The sequence below is a fragment of the Rhinopithecus roxellana genome, chromosome 10, assembly GCF_007565055.1.
Source record: "Rhinopithecus roxellana isolate Shanxi Qingling chromosome 10, ASM756505v1, whole genome shotgun sequence".
Lineage (NCBI taxonomy): Eukaryota > Metazoa > Chordata > Mammalia > Primates > Cercopithecidae > Rhinopithecus > Rhinopithecus roxellana.
The window spans coordinates 92,352,418-92,369,438 of NC_044558.1; the positions used below are offsets into that span (position 1 = coordinate 92,352,418).

The 17,021-nt window shown below is 55.1% G+C and overlaps 1 protein-coding gene across 1 annotated transcript; it reads left to right on the top strand.

Annotated features, from left to right (window-relative positions):
* Positions 1-222: 222 nt before the first annotated feature.
* Positions 223-10,286, top strand: LHX5 (LIM homeobox 5). The gene is made up of 5 exons (XM_030939562.1): positions 223-970; positions 2,954-3,177; positions 3,876-4,153; positions 4,859-5,024; positions 8,764-10,286. Exons 1-5 carry the CDS (start codon positions 798-800, stop codon positions 9,129-9,131), a joined length of 1,209 nt encoding a protein of 402 aa, XP_030795422.1. The 5' UTR covers positions 223-797; the 3' UTR covers positions 9,132-10,286.
* Positions 10,287-17,021: the final 6,735 nt, after the last annotated feature.

A 17,021-nucleotide genomic window follows, 5' to 3' on the forward strand; every position in this document is an offset into this window, starting at 1 on the left:
CCTGGGCTGGAGAAGGGGAGAGAGGTGTGGGGCGTGGGGCAACTTCTGCAAGTTCCAGGGATGGCAAAGGGGGCAGGGGTACCTCCCGGACTAGGCCTTGGAACCCGTGACCCCCAAATATTTGTGAGGAGAAAGAGAGAGGAAGAGAGACGCAGTTTTCGTATCGCGCGGCCCCCGCCCCGTCAGCCCCAAACTGGAAGGTAAATACTTACTTAGCCTCCGAACCAGGTACAAGCTAATACTCAACAATACTGATGCCTTGTTTTTTTTGCTCTGTCCGGACCGCAACGCTGTAGCCAATTTAGATATGCTATAAATTTAAGAGGTTGCCATGGCCACGGTGCGCCCATTGGCCGCTGGGCCCCCTACGTGCCGCACCACGTCACCAAATCTGAATAAGGATGCGCGAATTACGCGGCGACCAGACAAAGATGAGGATCGGGACCGCTTGAAAGTGGGGGAAAGTGCCGGCGCCTCCGCCACCGGGGAAAGCCGCTCCGCAGCGCCGAGGCCAGCAGCCACCCGAGATACCTGGGGAAGCCCGGAACAGGCGCCGGGGCGTGCGGCCGGTGGCATGCCGTTGTGAACGCCACCCCCGCCCCCACCATCCCACTCCCGGCAGCCCAGCGCCAGGCCAGCGATTGCCCAAGGACTTGACCGGCTGAGTCTTGGTCCGGACCGGACTCTCCCTGCAGCTGCTGAGACAAGAGGCGAAGGGCAGCCGAGGGCCCGGCAGGCCCGAGGGCCAGGGGCCCAAAGGGAGGGCAAGGCGGCTGAAGCCGCCCGGGCACGGGGCTATGATGGTGCACTGTGCCGGTTGCGAGCGGCCCATCCTCGACCGCTTTCTGCTGAACGTGCTGGACCGCGCGTGGCACATCAAATGTGTTCAGTGCTGCGAGTGCAAAACCAACCTCTCGGAGAAGTGCTTCTCGCGCGAGGGCAAGCTCTACTGCAAAAATGACTTCTTCAGGTAAGAGGCCGCGCCGCGCTGCTGCCTGCGCGCCCACTCTGCGCGCGCTCCACTGGGGAGCTGGGGAAGGGGAGACCCCCATACCCATCCCAGCCTCCCCGGATCACAAGCTTAGATGGTGAGCGGGCAGCACTTTGCTCTCCTCTTGTCCTCGGTCCAGGAAAGGTCCCGAGCCCAGGCGGAGGAAGAAGGACGCTGCTTCGCTGCCTCACATTGGCTCGAGGCCGGCTCAGAGCGCTGGCGGGGCAGAGGGAGGAAGCCCTGACAAACTTGCTCTCCATCCCTCTCCGCCCCTTCCAAGCGGCTGCAACCCCAAGACAGAAGCTTCAAGCCCTGTCCCGAGAGAGAGGAAAGATTTTTGCCTGAGTTAGAGACGCCTGGAGGCTTCTCGCTCCAGGCAGAATGTGTGAGCCCATCGACCCGCACTCCCAAACAGAAACTTCTCAGCTCCAGAGGGGGCCCAGCGCAGAACGACTCCCCTGGTGATGGGAGGAGAGAACCTCCCCACCCCATCACGTCCCAACCCCTTAAACATTTCCTCCCATGTTGAAAAGCAGAAACGAAATCGAGGCTGAGAATCAGGACCTCTGGGGTCTAGACTGGGCTGTGGCACCTCCCCAGAACCCTCATCCCTGTGGGCCCCCTGGCTGGCCAGGGCAGATCACCTCTCTGAGCCTCAGTTTCCCCAGTCTGGAAGCCAGTAGAGTTTGAGGCAGCTGAGCCCTGCCTGTTTCCCCTGGGCACTCAGAGCTGGCTTTGTGAACAGGAATTCCCCGCGCTGAGGAAGGGGGGCGTGAATCACGCCATAGAGAAAGGCAGCCTGCCGGCCCCAGCGACTTCGCACTAGGAATTTGAATAGGAGAAAATGTCAGCAGCTCCTTTACACGTGTAAACTCCCTGGACCTGAAGGCCCGATGCCCCTAATGTAGCAGTGCTTGCAAAGCGCCTAATGATTTTTGATAAGGTGCATATGGCCAATTACGCTGCCGGATAAGGCCAAAAGTGACTTATGGCTTCTAATGCCCTCACTACATCAATGTCACCCAAATTCACCCTGTTTAGAGACATGGGTGTGAGTAGATGTGGGGTCCCCAGAGTCCTGGGTCCTCCCCCACCCCACCCCCAACCTGAGCCTCACCCATCTCCCATTTCGGGGGAGGCTGGCTTTCTCCCTGAGCTCAAAGAAGAAAGAAAAGGAATGAGATCAGGAACGCGGGAAAGGGGGGATTTGAGAGATTCCTGTCCTGGCCTTGCAGGGTCTATGATTGTCCTGTATTCACATTCCCCTGCTGCCTGCCAGGCCAGAGGTTTAGGGGGGCTGAAATTCGTCCCTGCTCTCTAGGGTCCGTCACTATGAGGCCCTGCTGTCCACAGCTCCTGATTAGCTCCAGCGAGTCCCAGAGCGGTAGATTGGAAAGCCTCTCCATTGGTACTGGAAATCAGTGGAAGGTTCCCTCCTTTCTGCTTCCTCCTTCCAGACTAGGAGAAAGGCTCCCCGCCTGACGGCTAGGCTCAGCCAGCCAGGCAGATTGGCCCTAGCTAGGCACCAGCAGACTAGAAAGGATCCAGGAGGCAAAGCCACCAAGTGGCCCAAACTCTCCCCACCTGGCTTCAAATCATTCATGGTCTCTAAGTTTGCCTGGAGCAGCCCAGGCGGGTCTGGCAGGGGTTGGATTTGGGGGAGGACATCTTGGGGTGCTCTGGGCTCTCTTCTTGGCTGAAGGCTGCACCCACTGCTCACCCCTTCCCAGCCCAGGAGAATCTCAAAAACCCCAGTGGAGGCATGGCAGTCCCAGTCCCAGAAACAGCTCAGAACCTTTGTCCCAGTCTCCTGCTCTGGCCAGAGCACTCAAGATTGGGGTTCCGTTTGACAGATATGGAAATGGGGACTTCACAGAAGCCAGGTCGGGTGGGAAGAGGTCAGGGACTGGGAAGGACTGGATACAGTCCCACCCCGCAGTGACGGGCACCTTGTGTCCACAGGCGCTTTGGCACCAAATGCGCTGGCTGCGCGCAAGGCATCTCGCCCAGCGACCTGGTGCGCAAGGCCCGGAGCAAAGTCTTTCACCTCAACTGTTTCACCTGCATGGTGTGTAACAAGCAGCTGTCCACCGGCGAGGAGCTCTACGTCATCGACGAGAACAAGTTCGTGTGCAAAGACGACTACCTGAGCTCATCCAGCCTCAAGGAGGGCAGCCTCAACTCAGGTATGAAGCCTGGGCCCCTTACTAGCCTTAGGCCTTACCACCCTCCCACCGTGCCCAGCCTGGCACTCCCTACTTGGCCTCCGGTGTGCTGTCTGTGCTGAGCTTGGAGCTCATCAGCCCCAGGCAGTTCTAGGGCAAGGCAAGGGGGTTAGAGGCTAGAGAAGAGAAGTGGCTTTGGAGCAGTTTTACAGGGGATCTGAGAGCTGCCAGATCTTCCCCACCCTCCTTCAATTCAGGAGCATTTTCCAAGTTGCCCTCCTCCCCTAATTTGGAAGCGCACAATTCCCCCTTGTGTCATTTGAGCTCCAGGTAATTTCTAGATGCACTGGGAGGACATTAATTGAGGTCTGGAGAGAGGAGGGAAGTGAGAGGAAGATCCAAGCCCCAAGGGAATCTATGCCCTCCTCATCCCCTCTCCTTGAAGGTGGGAGTTCTCCAGAGGGTACGCCTCCCCCTACCCTTACCCAGGTACTAGCTGAGACGCGGGGAGAGGGCTTAAGAAGCGCCCAACCAAAGGCCCAGCCCCTCCTGGAGAGAGTGGGCGGGCACCGGTCCCTGGGGGAGGGGCTGTCGCAGGTTTGGGAGGGAATCCAGAGGGACCGGCCGTAGCCTGGGCCGGCGTGAACCCGCCTCTGGATTGAAGAGGCGTCTGGTCTTCCCTGACGCCTCTGTCCCCTTCCCGATCCGTCCGCCCGCAGTGTCATCCTGTACGGACCGCAGTTTGTCCCCGGACCTCCAGGACGCACTGCAGGACGACCCCAAGGAGACGGACAACTCGACCTCGTCGGACAAGGAGACCGCCAACAACGAGAACGAGGAGCAGAACTCGGGCACTAAGCGGCGCGGCCCGCGCACCACCATAAAGGCCAAGCAGCTGGAGACGCTCAAGGCTGCCTTCGCCGCCACGCCCAAGCCCACGCGCCACATCCGCGAGCAGCTGGCGCAGGAGACCGGCCTCAACATGCGCGTCATCCAGGTGCGGTCCGGGGCGGGCACAGCTCCTTAGCCCCGCTGGCCCGGGAGCCGGGAGCCTCGGAGGAGTCTCCCGCCAAGCTTCCTTGGCTATGAGCGCGCCTGGTTCTGGTCTGGGAGCAGACCGTAAGCCCGATTAGGGCACTCGCCCGAGGTCAGGGACTGTGAGCCGAAAGATTCCATGTAGCCCTGCTGTCTTCCTGGTGGTGCGATTTGGGGCCGGGTCACTTTACTTCTCTGAATTCCGCCCCCCGCCTTGCTCAAGGAAGGTTGTAAGCCTCTCTGGGGTCCGGGATCCCCCTTTAACTCCCACCTTTCGAGCAGAGAAAGAGGCGATGCCCCCTCCCTCCCTGCGCCGAAGCGGGGGCAGACAAACGGCCAGAGGCTGGCTCCGGAGCCGAGGGGCCGAGGCGAGAGTCGTGCGGAAGGGAGGCCTTTATAGAGCCGTCAGGCCGCGGGCGAGCCGAGGACCAGGAAGCCCAAGTCTTTATGAGTCGCCCCAAGGGTCCGCGAAATCCTTCACCCTTGGCTGGTTCGCCGAAGCCCCTCTCCACCCCTCCCGGCCTAATCCGTCCCGGCCCCGCCTCGAGGGAGTCCTGGTGCGGAAGAGGCGCAAGGACCCAGCGGGGGCAGCCCAGGCAGGGAAGGGAGGAGAGGGGAGGAGAGGACACTCTGATCCCTAGCTCACAGCCCCCCTCCTCTGTCCCAGGTGTGGTTTCAGAACCGACGGTCCAAAGAACGCCGGATGAAACAGCTGAGCGCCCTGGGCGCCCGGAGGCACGCCTTCTTCCGGAGTCCGCGGCGCATGCGTCCGCTGGGCGGCCGCTTGGACGAGTCTGAGATGTTGGGGTCCACCCCGTACACCTATTACGGAGGTAAGGGGCGCCCCGGGATTCGCTGCTCCGCACCTGCCCTGTTCTGGGAACTGAGGGCAAAGGGTCCTGGCCGGCACGCTTTCCGCCACAGGACATCACCCACTCTCTGGACACACAATCACGGACACATGTACACTCACCCACGTCTCCTGGACACAAAATCAGACACATGGTCTCACTCACACAGTGATGCACACAGAAGCACACTCAAGATGCAGTGACACACTCACCCTCACCCACACAGGGCACAAGGTGCACTCACACTTGCGTTCAGACACTCCAGGAACACATATCTAGACACGATCGCACGATCACGTACAGATAAATTCCACCCTCTCACACACAGGTACACTCACGGAGACACAACCCCACAGAGGCACACACTCCCACCAGTGACACTGAGGCCAGCACTGGCAAATCCGCATGCATGCCGCCCCCACGGACAGACACACAGCCTTCCCGCCGCCCTGGGCCCCTGTGCCCCGTGTACTTGGTATGAAGTGGATTCTGAGCGCTGGAGGGTAGTGTCAGGGGAGGGGATGGGGGTCTGGATTCATTCCAGGCCGCCTGCTCACTAGCATCGAAGGCAGCAACTCCTGTTCCGTGTGGCGGGGTGTGTGCACAGTGTCTGGCAGTGTTAGCCCAAATGCCGGCAGTAGATCTGGGCAGGACTATAGCCCACCCTCCAGCCCCAAGCCCCCTGGGGTTCCTACAGATTAGGGTCACAAGGGTTGGGTCAACCCCAGATTTCCACCGTCTTTGGGGCTGCAGAGAGGTAGGAGCCCCAGTTTACAAAGGCCTTTAGATTGTGGTACCAGGCTTGGGCCCGGGGTGAGCTGTCCCCTTGTCACCGCAGCTTTTCCTTCTTTCGCTTCCCTCACACTGGATTGGTGAACCATCCCAACTCCCCCTACCCGTTTTTTTCAGCTCCTTACCCTCAGCCTCATTGCTTGAGCTCACCGAGCTCATCGTCCTGTTCTTCCTAGGGCTGAAGGCTTAAGAAAGCACCTCTCCTCTTCTGTTCTGAAGCTTCTGAATTTGGAGAGACCCCAGGGCTGCCTATGTCTGAGAGGCAATCTGCACTTCTGAGTCATAGCGCAGGTTAAGGAGAGGCAATTTCTCTTAGAAAGTGGGTTCAGTGGCAGTGTTGGGAAGGCAAGAGCTAGGCACCCAGGTAAACCAGAAGGGAAGGGAAGATAACCCCATCACTAACTTCAGCTCATCTGGAAGCCTGAGGGGGGATTAGACCCGACCAGGGCCCCTAGAAATTGTGGGCAAAATGCCAGGCTCTGCTTTTTTTCAGGGCAGAGACCCCACGCAGTGGCAGGGCTCAGGCTGGAGCGCCACAGCCGCCCAACCCTGGAAAGCCCCCACCCCTGGACAGCCCCCAACCCTGGACAGCCCCCCAACCCTGGACAGTCCGGATGGTGGGCGTGTCTTCCGGGGTCTCCACTCACCGACTCTCTCCACCTAAATTTGCCTCTTTACCTACAAAATCTGGGCCCAGAGCAGCGAGGTAGTGGGGGAGGTACCGGCCCGGAATTTTTCCCCGCCTGAGTAATTAACCAGGGTTTCCCCGAGGACCAGTTCGCCCCCGCCCAGACCTATCCCACAGCCTCCTCTCCCTGCGTGCTGGATGGGGTGGGGAGCTGGACACGGGGGCCCCTCATTCCGCGGAATGGTGGGGAGGACTCCCCAGCCCCCAGCGAGGCAGCCCCGCCTAATCCGCGCTGGGAGATCCCGGCGGCGGAGACCGGCAGCGGGCGAGAAAGGGGCCGGGCGGCGGGGCCGGCGGCTCCCCGTGGGAGCGCGGACAAAGCCCCAGCTGCGGCTTTTGTGCCCTTTTCAGACGGCGTTTGTTCCAATTACCTCCGGCCCGGCCGCCATATGGGCGGAGGCGGCGCGCACGGCGCCGGGGCCGCGGCCTTCGCTGGTTTTCCGGCTCGCTGCGGGCCGCGGCCGTCTCCCATCCCTGTCCCTTTGGGGCTCCAAATTCGCCGCTCCCCATCTTCCCCTTCACTTTCGGGGAGAATTAAATTAATGGTTTTAAAAAGTAATTGGCAACCGTTTTAGCTGTTGCTTAAACTGCCTCCTAGCCACGCCTCCAGACACCCCCCATTTGGACAGATTTCAGGGTTTGGAGACGCAAGAGGATGGCAGGGGGCATCAGGAACTCGCCCCTTGACTGAGATCCCAGGACTCAGCAGGGGGAGTGGATTTGCAGAAGAGCCTCAAGCTTCTGGGCGCGCTGGTTTTCCCACTGTACAAAGCGGGTGCCTGGTACAAAGTGGTCCTTTCATGAGGTCCCCCACGTCAGTCCTTCAGGGCCCCACCTGGTGGGGGAAGGCAGGATATCCCGAAGGTTCTGGAAAAGGGGCTATGTGAGGAGGTCAGAGGGTTGATGTAGATTTGTTGAGGCAGAATGGGTTTGTAATCCAGAGTCCCTGCACCTCCTGAATTTGTGGGCAAAATTCGCATCTTTGCGTTTTCCTTGAGAGAGAGAGCCCATAGCTATCACCAGCTTCTCAAAAGGTCTCAGTGTCAGATGCTTCAGAACCTGGGGGTCCTGGCAAAACCAACCCCGGGCAAGGCTGGAGGACCGAGCTTCTACCTCAAGGTGCCAGCGGAGCTCTGGGCATGACCCACAGCATCTTCGTGTCCTCCCCCTCACCCAAGTCGCTGGAGCTCAGTTTTCTCTGTCTCAGGCTAAGTGAGGCCGGTACAAACGGTCTCACCGGGATCGACGCGGGGGCCGTACTTGGCGAGGCGAAGGACTTGGACTGGGTTGGTGGGGCGCAGGGACCAAATTCAGGGCTCCAAGGTCTTCCCGCCCGGCCCAACCCACCAGTCCCTCTGAGCTCCGACCGCGGCCCTGATCCAGTTTTTCCCGACCCGGTCGCTTCCCAGTCTCATCCATTTTGTGCTCTGCTCTGTCCGCTGGTTGGTCCCTGCCAGGTTCCTCTCCCCAGGCCTGTCAGCCTCCGCTTCTCTGGAGGTTCCTGGGACTCATCTCTGATCCACCGTCTTGCGTTCTCTGGGCGCATCGACTTCTCTCCATCTTCTGGCTCACTCCAGACCCTCGCTGCGGCCCCCGGGGTTTCCATGCGTGTCTCTAACCTTGGCCGTCTCACCTCTCTCTGCGTCTTCCCGACTCCTCCGCGACCCTCCGATGTCTCTGGCTCTCGGGTCTCAGCTGCAGGCTCTGCGTTCTCTGAGTCTCTTTTCCGTCTTTCTCTCTGGCCCTCTGCGGATCTCTCCGTCTGTCTCTCGCTGTCCCGCATCTCTGTGTCTCTCACCGACTCTAAAACACTCAGGAATCTTTCTGTATCTCTGAGTCTCTGGCCGCCGCTCTCTCTCTCCATCTCTAGGTGTCAGGGAACCTGTGAATTTGAAGCTTCCGAGTTTTTGCCGCGTGTGTCTCCCACGATCTCGGAGTCTCTCCCGTCTCTGTGTCTAGTCTCTGGCAGTCTGAGTCTCTTGCCCTTTCGAGATCTCTCATTGTCTCTCTCCCCAACCTTCCCCGTGGGTCTGCGACGTCCACTGTCTCTAGGGGCGCCGGCCTCCACAGATCTCTCTAACCTCGGTCGGTGTCGTGCGCTCCCCTCTCTGGCCCTTTCGGGTTCCCTCCCCGGGTCCCGGGTAACAACCCCCCAACCCCCGCTCCCGCCCCCCCCCCTTCTTCACCTTCTCTCACCGCGCCCTGTCTCCTTCCCCCTTCCCCCCCCCCACACCCCCACAGACTACCAAGGCGACTACTACGCTCCGGGAAGCAACTACGACTTCTTCGCGCACGGCCCACCTTCGCAGGCGCAGTCCCCGGCCGACTCCAGCTTCCTGGCGGCCTCGGGACCCGGCTCGACGCCGCTGGGCGCGCTGGAGCCGCCGCTCGCCGGCCCGCACGCCGCGGACAACCCCAGGTTCACCGACATGATCTCGCACCCGGACACGCCGAGCCCCGAGCCGGGCCTGCCGGGCGCGCTGCACCCCATGCCCGGCGAGGTGTTCAGCGGCGGGCCCAGCCCGCCCTTCCCCATGAGTGGCACCAGCGGCTACAGCGGACCCCTGTCGCATCCCAACCCTGAGCTCAACGAGGCCGCCGTGTGGTAAGGCCGCCGGGCCGCCCCCCGCGCTCGGTCCCCGGGGGCCCCGCCCCGAAGCAACCTCCTGAAACCAAAACGCCCGACGCGGACACGGTGGGAGACGTGGGTATCCCTCGGGGGTTCTCTCTCGGGTCCGCACTCAACTGGCAGCTGCTCCTCGGCTGGACGCCGAGGGGGGCCGACCCCCATCTCCACTCCACGGGCTCTCCAGGGGCCTCAGCCCACCGCCAGCGCTCTCCCGGCAACCGCGAGCAATTTCTTGGGACCAAAGTCAATACTCCGGAGGGTCAAGAGATTTTGAGCACGCTCTAGACTTTCCCCGGGCCCCCACCCACCCACCCAGCCACCGCCACCTCTTTGGACTGAGAGAGGGTGAGGCCAAGAGGCAGAGACGGTGTTATTCCCTCTCTCTGCAATCCAAGGGGCATTTTGTAATCTTATTTCTCGCTGTGCTTTCCCCGTCTTAAAAAAAAAATGATAAGAAAAGGAGGAGAGAGATTGAAAGAGGGAGAGGAAAGGGGACAAGATGAGGAAGAGAGAGATGGAGAGAGCGTCAGCCAGAGGGAGAAGACTGGGAGGAACTCGTGTGAACCGGGAGCCACCGGAAGGGAGACCGAGCCACCTGCACGCTGGCGCTCCCTGGTGGCCAATCTTGAGGCTCAAGGTCAGCTTCTTTAGGAAGGGGGCTGTGGGTCAGGACGTGGCCAGCCGGGTCCAGCTCCCGATCTTCCTTACTTTGACGTTTATGTTGAGCCCGAGGGTGCAGGCTGGACTCTAACACGCGCACATCCTGCTCTCCCCCTGGGTGAGGCGCCAGGGTTGCAGGGCTCAGACCCACAGACCACCCTCCCTGCCCGGGGCCTGGAGGCTGGGCCGTCAGGATGTACAATATTATACTTTTTTGGAAGTTGAACGCTTCTAGTTTCCTTATTTTGTATAAAGAAGAAACAAATAAAGTATGTTTTTGTGTTTACTGTTTATTTATTGTACTCTAGTTATCCGGGGTTGGACATTTTTATATTTTTAAGAGGAGGTAGGGCAGAGTGAGGGAGGGGAAGCAGAAAGAAGTTTACCTAAAAAAAAAACAAAAACAAAAAAAAAAATAAACTTTTTTTAAAAAGAAAGATTAATAAAAAAAAAAAAAACAATGTTTTTTCCCTCAGCGCTGTGTGGTTTTCTTTTTTTGTCCCTACCTTGATGATGACTCAGAGGGAATGAAACCATTCCTTTCCCTGGTTCTGTCTCTGACATTAAACCCTTGATGGATGCAAAAACTTCTGCTCACCCAAAGGGGGAGCTCTTCTAGTGACTCCCAGGTTCATGAAAGTGGCTGTCCTCTTTTGACAGCTACTATGTGCCAGGCACTGTATCTCCTCATGCTTTATGTAGTACCCTGCTCTAACACAGGCCTGCCCAGTATATAGTAGGTCTTCAGAATGTTTGATGAATGAATGACTGTGTGATTTGTTTGTTGCCAGCACATCAGAAGAATTACAACTTCACTCCTAACTATTCCCCGGTGTAATTTCTGGTGGCCCAAAAAAAGAGCAGGCTGGTAAGCTGATGCTGGTTATCTGCAAGGCTATGTTAGGACTGAAGTGCCCCTCCTCCCCAAAGTGAGGCTGTTGTGCTCTGCAAATCTTGTGCAGTGCATGCTTGTCTTTAGATAAAGGCATGAGGGAAAGAGTATCCAGTGAGATTTAGGAGGCCTGAGGCCACTACCTAAAACAAGTCACTCTCCTTCTTTGACTCAGTTTCCCTACTTGCAAAAGCAGGGGTTGGAGAGAATTCTTCCTACATTCCCTTCCAACTCAAATGTCTGTAATCTCAGCACTTTGGGAAGTCGAGGTGTGTGGATCGCCTGAGATCAGGAGGTCAAGACCAAGAAACCCTGTCTCTACTAAAAGTACAAAAATTAGCCAGGTGTGGTGGCAGGCGCCTGTAATCCCAGCTACTTGGGAGGCTGAGGCAGGAGAATCACCTGAACCCAGGAGGCAGAGGTTGCAGTAAGCTGGTATTGCATCACTGCACTCCAGCCTGGGCAACAGAGCAAGACCCTGTCTCAAAAAAAAAAAAAAAGAAAGAAAAAGAAAAGAAAAGCAGGAGAGAGAGGTAAAAATAAATAGAAGAGTGTCCTGCATTGGGATCACTTTTCACCCAAGCTTGGGGTGAGGGAAGTTGGCCCACTGTAGCTGCAGCAGGGGAAGTTGGGGAGCAGACCACCATGGGACAGGCGCATGCTCAGAGCCCCACTCTTCTGCCTTTCTTCTTTATGTGTTCCTCACAAGAATCATGCAAGGTGGCTCGCCTTTTTCTTTTCTTTCCTTATAGCACATTTGTCTTTATCAGACCAATGCTACTTACTTGTGGAAAATTTAGAAATCTCAGATAAACAAAAGGAAGAAAATGTCACCACCCAGAATCTCAAGCACTATAGAAATGTAGTTGATGCATTTTCTTTTGGACTTTTTTCTTTTCTTGTTTTTGTTTTTGTTTTTGTTTGTTGTTGTTGTTGTTTTTCCGTTTTGAAACTTGAGATCCTACCCCATACTCAGTATGCGGTCATCTGCTCTGGTTCACTCAGCAATGCTTCCAGATGTATAAACTGATCTTCAGAGACAGAGCTACGTCATTCTGTATAGTCACTGCTTGAAGTTCTCTTCAACGGCTGAGCCATCCTTTTATAGTTTTTGTTTTATTTTTAAGCAATTCTATTGTTGGATATTTGGGTTTGTTTCCAATGTTTCACCACTTTAAACCACATCAGAATATCCTTGCAGCTGAATCCTTGGACATGTATCAGGGTAGGTATTATTGGCCCCCTTAGGGTACTCAGAGAGGCTGAGGGACTGGCCCAAGGTCACACAGCTGGGAAGTGACAAAGCTGAGATTCAAACCCATGTGTTGGTTGTGTTTCTCCTTCTCTATGGTGCCCTCATTGTAATGGATTCCAGAGGCCAAGAGAGAATTTGCAAGGTGGACTTCATCTCTGGCAGGTCCCTGAACGCTTTCTGGGCATGTGTGAACTTTGCAGAGGGGCTCACTTAGAACTTGCACCAGAGTGATACGGGGGAAGAGAAGCTAGGGGGAGGAGAGGACTCACCTCTCCTCAAACAGGGTTGTGACAGGGAGATAGAGGTCAGGGGGAGAGGGGAGGGGAGGAGGTGTGAAAGAGAGAAAGGGGAGGGGAGGGAGGCAGGAGAAAAGGAAGGAATAAGGAAGCAAAGAAGAGGAAGAGAAGGAAGAAAGGTTAGGAGGAGAGAAAGGGGAGATTCAAGCTGTAGGAGGAAGAGCCCCCATAGGTGTTCCAAGTCACATACTCATGCTCCGTGCTCATGCTCCATGGTCCATGGTATGGACCATGAGCTCCATGGCTCATACTCATGCTCCATGTTCATGCTCCATGGTGTCCGGGGACCTCCAGCCCCTACCCAGATAGGACACTTAGACCCAGAGGTGTCCATCAGTGAAGGTAGCAGAGTGAGGCTGCAGGATGAGAAGCCACAGTAGAACCAAGCCCTCTGCCCCTTCCTGCAGATACAGGCACACACATACACACAAACATGCACCAGACAGACACGTATGGGCCCACACAATGCATACTTACACATGAAAATACATGTACACAACCAAAACACAAGGATATACAGATGCATGTTCACAGGCATATGGATACACACACACACAAAGCAGCCACATGGACACACAGCTGTGCATGCACACAGAGACACATACAAATACAAGGGCACAATGGTAGGCGCACACATCTACATACACGTGCACACACATGTACATTAACAGATACCCACAGGCTTGTGTACACAAATGCACACACCTACAATATGTCTAACCCCTGTGGACACACACAAACCCACACACCATGTCCTTGCACACATGCTAACACACATGTACACAGGATATATACCTGCCCCTTGAATACTCACAGCTTCAGTCTGGGAGAACTGGGAGAGGAAGAGGCCCCCTTTTAGTGTCAGGAGACATAAATGACCCTGGGGTGGCCCATCAAGATCTCCGAGGGTGGCTCCAGAAGCCAGGTTCCAGGAGGGGTGCCATGATTTCTGCATGATCAGTACTTGTGGACACACTCCCCATCATTCCTTCCTCGAGTATTCACACAAGTGAAGAGGGTTGGCAGCCTAGGTTACTTGGGAATGGGATGGAGGCAGAACAGAGCAGGGGCTCTGGGATCCAGGACACTACCTGACTGAGGAACTGGAGGTTGCTAACTATGTTACCTTTCTGGCCACTACGTCCCCTTTCTGGGCCTCAGTGTGCTCATCTGTGAAATGGACTCACAACATCATTTCCTACACAGGGTGTGGTGAGGATGGAAAAGAAGTGACTCAGCCTGTGGCCAAGGTTCAGGAAATCTAGGGCCTGGGTGACATCCCCATTTCCATGTCTCTCTCTCTCTCTCTCTCTCTCTCTCTCTCTCACGCCAGCTTCCATGGAGGGTAACAAGAGGAGAGAGGGCCTGATTCACACCAAATTCACTCCCACTTCTGTGCACTCATTTTAATTCCCCAAGTGCTTACTGGGCCCAGGGGCTCCAGAAGGAGACATTCTCCCACCCCAACCCTGGCACAGTGTCCCTGCAGGTGTACAGCCATGATACTGGGTGCACATCGTTAAGGAGGCAGTTCCTGAGAAAGGCTAGATGGGGAAGGGGAGCAGTTGGGAAGGGACATTTGTCCTTCAGCATCCCCAACCGTTTTCTCAAAGTATGATCGGAGGACAATGCTTGCTACAAATCGTAGCCCCGGGTCCCCCCACTTATGGCTGGAATTGTCCTCTGGAGTGGGGCCCAAGATGCTTCACATTTAGCTCCCCAAGAGATTCTGGCACCTCCCAAACATGCAGGACCAGTGCTCAACGTGATGCCACCTGTCTCCAAACCCGTTGGCCAGCCTCTCATTCAATCCTCACAATGTCCCTTCAAGACTAGCTTTGTTCTTCCCACTTTGCAGATGGAGAGACTGAGGCCCAAGAGGTGAAGTAAGCTGACCAAAGTCACACAGCCAGTGAGTAGCAGAGCCAGGTTTTGAATCGAGAACTTTTGCTGCAAGAGCCCACATTGTCCCTGGACCCAGGACAGAGCCCAGTGCAGAGTCTAGTAACTACATGAATGACTGAATGAAAGAACGAATGAATTAATACAATTCAGCTGCTATAAAAAGGGATTCTTTAAAAAATGGCTTAATGAATACTAATTCTTACTGATAGGAACCTCACAGGCTTTTGCTTAAAACCCCCTCCCGGGTTAAACAAAGCTAGCCAGAAGAGCAGAGGGCTTCGTGAGCACTGACAAGGTCAGAAGACATAAGGACGTCTGGTTTCTCCATGTTCGCCCTCCTCCCTTTCCTCCTCCATTAATGTATCTGCTCATCTCCTTCTATCTTCATCACCTGTATTTATTATCTCTTAAAAATAAAAGGTTTCTGAGAGGAAAAAAACATCCCAGGGCATACAGGTAAAGAGGCAAGCCAGGCTCTCCTGCCAGCGCCCTCCAGCACTGGATAAAAGGGGACCTCGCCTGTCCCCTTGCTGCCCCTAGGTTATAATTCTGGCCAACACCAGACAGTTAAACCACACGTACTCCAACCCCCATCATGCACGCTCTCCTCCTGTCCCTGTCCCTGTCCCTGTCCTCCTGCCCCGAGATATACACCCCACAGAGCACAGGGCTGACCCACTGTGCTTAGGACTAATATTTAAAATGCAGAATGGCTGTGGAGGGTGCCTACTCCCAAGCCTTGTCATGCAGTAAAAAGATATAAACAGAATAAATTACCTCTCCAGCTTGGATTATGAGACTACCCTTCTCCTGACCGGAATTTTAAGTCCTGCCTCCCTCGTAGTGCTGCACACGGCTGATTTATGGAAACTCGAGCACTTCTCTGCATATTTCTTCTGTTCAGCCAAGTGACCAAGTTTACCCTTCCTATGCCATTAGCGTTATTAACACCTGGGTAACCGATCATTGCAAATGGGCCATTTCTGTGATGAACGGAAGCCTCTCCAGCCGCTTCTCCAGGCCAGCACCACCTCTGGCTTCCTGTTTCTGAATTTTGTGCCAGAGCTCAGAACCATCCTCACCTTCCCCTGCCCCCAGCACCTGCTGATGGGTTCCTGGGGGCTTGGGGAGGAAATGTCTCACCCCAGCAGGTGTTTGTGGCTTTCTGGCAAGCACACAGGAAGTGACACCACAGCTGGTGTTCATTTATTCTTCAGAGAATTGACCAGAGAATGAAACTGAGGCTCAAAGAGGGCAAGAGAGTGGCCGGAAGTCCCACGAAGAGTTTACAGAGGAGATGGGATCAGAATTCATATCTACTAACCTCTTGCTACTCAAAGTGTGGTCCGCGGACCGGCAGTGGCATCACCTGGGAGCTGGTTAGAAATGCAGCATTTCAGGCCCCACTCCAGAACTGCACACCACAGGTTGCACAACTCCTAAGGAACCTGTGTGCATGCTTCATTTTTGGAGCAGTGGCTTGGAAATCACACCCAGATTCTCCATGATTCCTTTTTCACTGCAGGAAAACCTTATGGTGTAACTTTTCTTTGTTCAGAAACAGCTGAGATCCCCAGCTCTGTGGTCTAGCTGAGTAAGTGTAGAGGAAGTAGCTGGCTGAGCTAGTGATGCCCTCCTGGGCACCTGCAGTATTCCTGTCCATGTCTTCCTCCATTGTAACACCTCAACCCACATTGTGTTTGTGTCTCCATCCCAACTTGAGACCAGGGACTGTGTGACCTCACATTAGGTACACAGTATCTCTGAGTCTCAGCTTTGCAAGACCCTATAAAAAGAGCACAAAAACACCTGACTTCAAGTTTCATCGTAAGGGTTAAATAAGGCCATATGTGTCATAGTCTAAACACAGTGCCTGTCAGAGAGCTGGCCAATAGTAATAAACACAAAAATGAAATAATAATAATAATAATATAGTAATAATAACAACGGCCATTCATTGGATGCTGTCATTATTATCTGTTCTTTTTTCTGCTTTGAGGAAGTGCTTAAAACACTTTTTAAAACAAAGACTTGGCCGGGTGCAGTGGCTCAAGCCTGTAATCCCAGCACTTTGGGAGGCCGAGGCGGGAGGATCACCTGAGGAGTTCGAGACCAGCCTGGCCAACATGGTGAAACCCCGTCTCTGCTAAAAATACAAAAATTAGCCAGGCATGGTGGCAGGCGCCTGTAATCCCAGCTACTCAGGAGGCTAAGGCAGGAGAATCGTTTAAACCCAGAAGGTGGAGGTTGCGGTGAGCAAGATCATGCCATTGCACTCCAGCCTGGGGGACCAGAGTAAGACTCCATCTCAAAAAAAAAAAAGAAGACTAACATCACAGCCTATTGGACAAACATGTAGTTTATTACTTTTCAGAATATACTTCAAGATTACCCATGCTGCCTAATGGAAAATTATGGGGCCTATGAAGATAAGACTGGGAGTTGGGCACAGTGGCTCATGCCTACAATCCCAACACTTTGGGAGGCTGAGGTGGGTGGATCACTTGAGATCAGAAGTTCAATATCAGCCTGGCCAACATAGTAAAACCCCATATCTATTAAAAATACAAAAAACATTAGCCAGGTATAGTGGTGTGTGCCTGTGATCTCAGCTACTCGGGAGGCTTAGGTGACAGGATTGCTTGAACCCGGGAGGTAGAGGTTGCAGTGAGCTGAGATCACACCACTGCACTCCAGCCTGGGTGACAGAGCAAGACTCCATTTCAAAAAAAAAAAAAAAAAAAAAACAGACTGGGTCTGACACATAGTAAGTGGTCAAGGCCTAGTGGAGAATAATCTGACATCTTTTAAAAAAGAAATGTGGCTGGGTGCAGTGGCTCATGCCTGTCATCTCAGCACTTG